The sequence below is a fragment of the Trichechus manatus genome, unplaced genomic scaffold, assembly GCF_000243295.1.
Source record: "Trichechus manatus latirostris isolate Lorelei unplaced genomic scaffold, TriManLat1.0 scaffold00022, whole genome shotgun sequence".
Taxonomy (NCBI): Eukaryota; Metazoa; Chordata; class Mammalia; order Sirenia; family Trichechidae; genus Trichechus; species Trichechus manatus.
Window position 1 is genome coordinate 12,704,319 of NW_004443958.1, and position 6,153 is coordinate 12,710,471.

Genomic DNA, 6,153 nt, shown 5'->3' on the forward strand with positions numbered 1-6,153 from the left:
CCACCACTACTGTTACCATCTTTTTACAAAAAGGTCATTAATATTGTTCTTTACTATCTATCACTAACCCTCCTGGGTAGCTTTGTGTATCGAACATAATCCTCCAGGAACAGAAGGGCACCCACAACATCTGCAGGCATTTCAGGTATCTTCTGGCTGTGAAAGAGAACAATCTAGATCAGTTAACTGCTTTCTATATAATATATCCTCTGTCAACATATGGAAGGACTAAATAAATAATAGGTTATCAAATGAAATCAAAGAAGAGACAAATTTATGGAACATTCTCTTGGTTCAGATCATATGCTGCTGCATATCTTTATGAACTTAACCTACAGGATAAAACCTACACTTCTATGGTTTACACGGCTCTTTACAATATGGCCCCTGCTGTCTAGACTCATCTCCATCAGAACTGCATGGTTCAGCAACAGTTAGCCCCTTGACAGGCTCCTGAGTAAGCCGTACTCTCCCACCCCTCCAGCCCTTTGCAGCTACATTTGCCGTGTGCGCTTATTCGAAAGCAAACTCCCAAACAGATTTCAGGTCCTAGCTTGGGCACTTCCTCTGGGAAGTACCCCCTGACCCCTCTGGGCAGATGCTCTTTTTCCTGTGCTCATTATACCTAGTCTGTTCCTCTAAGCCTCTTAATTTTTCAGTTGTTTGTGTGCCTAGTTCCCATGTAGAGTACAAACTCCTTAAGGGCCTGGATCATGTCTTCATCTTTGGATCTCGAACATCTGGGATTGTGCCTGGCACATTCTTGTGTACATGAGCTTGTCAGATAAACACAGCATCTGATAATTTTCCATATGGGATCCTACTCGTATTCATTCAACAACCATATTGTCTAGCACGGTCCTGGAGCTGGGAATGCAGCAAAGTACAAACCAGTCTTTGTCTGGAGCTTATAGGCTTTCTTGTTTATGTCCAAAGGATTTTTTAGGTGTTAAAACAATTTCTAATTTATGTACGAATTAGCATTTTCTAATTAGAAAAGAGTTTTACAGTACTAGATTGTTCATCTGTTTCTCTGATTTTTTTTTTTAATTCTGAAAAGAAAGTTTGAGTGATTGTACCTGAAAAAGCTCCCCCTGCTTTCAGTTTTTCAGTGTGTGACCAGGGTCATATATTTACTCGACTTCAAGGAACAAAGGGTTACTCTTTTGGAATGGGAAGAATCGTTAACGGACTGGACAACAAACACACACCTGGACATTTTTAACATATAGTCAGACTTGCTTCAAAGAGCAGATTTTTTTGCCAACTCATAAAATAGAGCAAAGGGAGCTCAGAAGGATACAGAAGTCTCAACAACAAAATTCTCATGATCACAAAATCAGGCCAGTTGGAAAGGGCAGCAGTAGGGCACCTAAAAAACCTACCGCACGTGGCTCAGGACCACGGAGAGGAGGCCAAGGAAACCACGTACAGCTAAGGAGAAAACAGAAGAACCGCATAGGTTTTGAAGACTAGTGTCAGTAAAGCTAATGCTGTGATTAGTGGAGGCTTCCCAGAAATTCTGGGAAAATTAGAGAATTCTGAGAAAAACAGGGAGTTTGTGCTCAGTTTGCTTGTTGTTTTTAAAGCAAGAACAATGAGGAGAGCCCGGCTGCCTGCTTCAGGCAGAGGATGGACCATTAAGAGGTGGCACAGACAGTCTTCAAGTCCTAGTCTGCTTCTCCTCTTTGCTTTGTCAGTTAGGAAAAATAAATCTTTGAAGTAGAAAGGCTAGGGGAACATAGAGCCTATGTTGTTCAATATTTTAATCAATAGTTTGAAGACAACTGTCTTACCCAAATTAATCATACAGTTGGAGGAATAGTTAATATTGATGATACAAACAGAATTCATGCATCTTTCACGTTTCAAAATAAATAAGATCAACTTTTTTCCTACAGTCTTTTCCCAAGTTAACTGTTTTTTCATTATCAAATAACAGTCATATTAAAAGTGTTTCTGTAAAGTGAGAAAGAGGGGAAAAAGAATCACCCATTAGGCCACTGTCATGATGCTGTTGGCATGTAGTGTATGCCCATCCAGTCTTTTATCCAAAGCCTTTTAAAAACTTGGCTGTAATGATACTATAAATAAAAGTCTTTTTTTTTTTTTTTAGATAAAACTATGCCAATGATGCTATGGTTGTCATATACAACACATTAAAATTTAATAAAGTTCTTTACTTTTAACTCAGAAAAAAATAAACTGATCAAATACATGATGGGGAAGAACGGGCCTGACTGCAACTCAGGGAAAAAAGATCTTGGGATTTAAAAGATGGCAAAATCAACATCAGCCACTGGCATGCGGTGGAGGGTAGGAACCTGCTACTCCAATTTCAGCTGCACTGAAGTACATTTGGGGCCAAGAATGAAGGTGCTTAGTGATAGCCCCCAACGCCCTTCTGAGGAGAAGGCTGTATCTGGAATCTTAATACAAGTCTGGGAGCCACATTTTAAGATGGCCAGTAACAAACTGGAACTCCCAGGAGAGGCACCCGATATGGTGAGCAGTCTCACCTCAGCACATAAGGAACAGGTGGAAGGGGATTACCTAAAGAGAAGACCTAAGGTAACAGTGGACGTCAAAAATCTGAAGTGATGTTGTGAGGGAAAGAGACTGCATTTATTCTAATTTCAAAGGGTAGAAAAAGGCCCCAAACCAAACCAAATCCGTTGCCGTCGAGTTGATTCCCACTCATAGCAACTCTACAGGACAGAGTAGAACTGCCCCATAGGGTTTCCAAGCAACAGCTGGCGGATTCGAACTGCCAACTTTTTGGTTAGCAGTTGAGCTCTTAACCACTGTGTCAACAGGGCTCCAGAAAAAGGCCCAGTGAGTGAAATTTTCAGGTATGGATTTCTGTTCACCACAATCAGGAAGTTTCTAGCGATGAGAACAACTGACTCTCAGCTAGCGTACTGTGTTGCCTGGAGAGGTCAAGAGTGCCTCATGGATGACGGGAATGTCCCAGCAGAGACCAGATGACCACCTGTCAGGGACGCCTCAGGACTGATTCATGCATTTGGTGGGAGGTACATTAAACGGCCTCTGAAGTCACTTCCAGTTTTAGGAGTCAGTGTTGCTTTGGAGGACTTGGAAGAGCATTCTCACTAATTAGTCTTTAAGTTACATTGGCAGAAATGACAGAGTGATAATCTTCCAAAATCTGAATGTGCAACGTGATGAAACTTAGCCAGGCCTATCCCTTAGGGAGGGAAGGAGGCTCAGGACTTAGCATCTTAAGTAAATAACTTATTTTTCTATCTCAGAAAAGTCACATTTGGAATTCTCCTAAGGAATAAAAAAATAGCAGAAATTAAAGGTTTACAAGCTTGGTATTCTTCTGTGTTATTTCTGTGTCATTACACACTCAGAACTTGGACACTACCCAGGATTTCATGCTGACGTGTTCTCTAACTCCCACTGAAATGTGTGGGACCATCTCTTGGCAGTGGCCTAGCCGGAGTTCACAGGCTTACTAAGGGCTGAGAACTGCATGGAAAAAGCAGAGGAACAGGACTGCATGTTCTCCCCCTTGGTGGTTACTAACCCTGGGCACACCCCCAGATTCCTACTTGAAAAATCACTGCAAGTGTACCTACAGGAGCTTCCCCAGAGAGTGACTAAGAATGGGCACACCTTTAATTGCTCCAAACCAGGATGTGTGCCCTGACTTGTTTTACAGAGGAGAATAACCAACCATTTCCCATCCCTACTAGGGAGATGGTAAGAGGAATCTGGCATTAAAGGTTCACATCACATTTTGCGATGTTAAGTTGCATTTATTCCCGGTAGGCCTTCTGTACCTTGTACACTGCTCCACTGTGGAGCGGATAAACTGGCCGATCAGTGCCAGGAACTGTTCAGTGTACCGGGAATGAAATTGCTTCAGCAGAGTGAGCAGTCCCAGGACAAGCGGCGGCCAATCAACAGGGTCAGCAGGCTTTCGGCAGACCATTCCTGTGAGGGAACAACATTCAACACCAAGTGAGGTACTTGCCTTTGGCAACACTTCAGTATGAGTCACTGGTATGCAGTGGAGGGCAGGAACCTGTCCTGCAATTTCAGCTAAACTGAAGTACATTCAAGGCCCAGATCAATACTAACTCTCGTGATAACATCACTAGCAGATGACTCCTTGTGGGAAATGAGCAGTCTGACTACATTCTGAATTAGCCACAGGGATGGTGGAGGCGTCCAGTGGTCTGATGGATTCAAAATCATAAAATGGTTAACCAATTTTTATAATCACCTTTACTTTTTTTTAAATTACACAACTAACAGATGCTGTTGTAGAAAATATTAAAGACATAGAAAAATGTAAATGAAAAAATAAAAATCACCTATCGTTGAGTTCTGCTCATGGCAGCATGGCAGATTAGATATCCTGAATTGCTCTCATAAATAAAAACAAGTAAAATGCTGGATAAAATTTAAAAAAGTATCTTCAAACACAATGTTGAGCACTGTGTAAGAAAAGAATCTTTATAAGTCAGGACAGTGAAAGAAGGAAACATGTGAAGACAGTGAATGCCAAAGCCAGCCTTTTCACCAACGGTTTCTGCCAAAATGTGGAGACTCAGAACTTCTGCCTGGATGTTGCATGGGGCACAGGAGATCAAGCTTAGTGTCTTTAGGGGTAAACACAACAGGACAGTCCCACACAAAAGTGGGACTGCAAAGCTCTTTAACCTCAGTGGAAGTGTAAACAAGAAATAAACCTCAGAAGGGGAACAGCAAGGAAAGGTGCCTGCCTTGACGTTGGTGCTGAGTAGAAGGAAAAAATGCCCCTGAAAATTTGTAACCACAGTTTCAGCCTCACAGAGATATACAGTCTGAATTCAAATGAACTGTGTAGTCAGAAAAACCTGAAATGGAGGATTTAATGAAGAGTGGGCCTGGACTGGTAATGCTCCCACAAGAGAAACATAAATGTTAACCTGGATCTCAAATAATTCTCAGAAACTTCCTCAGAAAACGAGCAGGTCATAGTTAAAAATCACAAGGTACCAGCAGACTAAGAGTCAGTAGAAAAATAGCTATATCAGATCATAAAACAACCAAGAAGCTGTGAAAAAGAACCAAATCGAACTTCTGAAAATGAAAAGTATATCAATTAAAAGTGTATGGATTAAATAGCTTATTCGTCACAGTTGAAGAGAAAATTACCAAACTAGATGCTAAAATTACTCAGATTATAGCCTAAAGAGACGATAAGATGGTGAATATGAAAAAAGAAGTTCCAGTACACAGTGAACAGAGTAAGAAGGTCTAAAATATATCTAATTGGAGTTCCAGAAGGAGTCAATAGGGAAATGGGGAAGAGGTACTATTCAAAGAAATAATGGCTAAAAATTATCCAGGACTGTTGAAGAATACTCATCCTCAGTTCCAGGGAGCACAAGCACGAAAAGTAAAAACAAATCCGTATCTAAGCACATCATAGAAATCTGCAGAACACAAAGGAAAAAAGAGGCTTTTAAAAGCTGCCAGAAAAAACAGATCATTTAAAAAGGAAAATGATCTAACTAATGGCTAACTTCTCACAGCAGCAACGGAAGGCTGATGTAGTAGAATTTTATCTTCAAAGTGTTGATGAACTAAAGAAATTTTCAGACAAAAGATGTGCAACACCTCTACACTGAATATTATAAGACACTGTAGAGAAAAAGTAGACAATATAAATACCTGAAGCAGGGGCGGATTAACCAGTAAGCAAGGTATGCGTAGGCTTAATTGTGTTTACTTACTAATAGGTAGTGAACAATTTCACATGGGTTGATATTAAACCTGGTGTCTATATTTCATGAAGGGACATCATATTTCAGAGGCACACAGACATTATTTTATTAACATGCATTTAACTAAAGAAAGATCTCCTATCTGACACAGCATTCTATTTATAAAGAGTTGTTTGGTTAGATATTAATGTATTGTTACTGTTACTTATTGCAAAGAACAAATATCATACAGTACCTAGGTTTTTGTTGTACTGAAGTTTTGGCAACTGGGCGATCAAAAATAGAAAGTTGACAAGTGGGAAATAAGGTAAGCGCTTTGTTGTTATGTATATCTGGGAAAAGAAAAGTCAGAAAAACAGATGGTTTCTTCAAATGGCACAATACCACGAGACACATTTTCAAGTGTAAA

The 6,153-nt window shown here is 40.4% G+C and overlaps 1 protein-coding gene across 1 annotated transcript in view; it reads right to left on the reverse strand.

The window, feature by feature from the left end:
* Positions 1 to 6: 6 nt before the first annotated feature.
* Positions 7 to 6,153, reverse strand: part of WASHC5 (WASH complex subunit 5) — a 63,482-nt gene continuing 57,335 nt past the window's right edge. The window contains 3 exon segments of the mRNA XM_023728160.1: positions 7 to 156; positions 3,810 to 3,963; positions 5,980 to 6,076. Coding sequence (XP_023583928.1) covers positions 54 to 156; positions 3,810 to 3,963; positions 5,980 to 6,076 — 354 coding nt within the window. The 3' untranslated portion in view covers positions 7 to 53.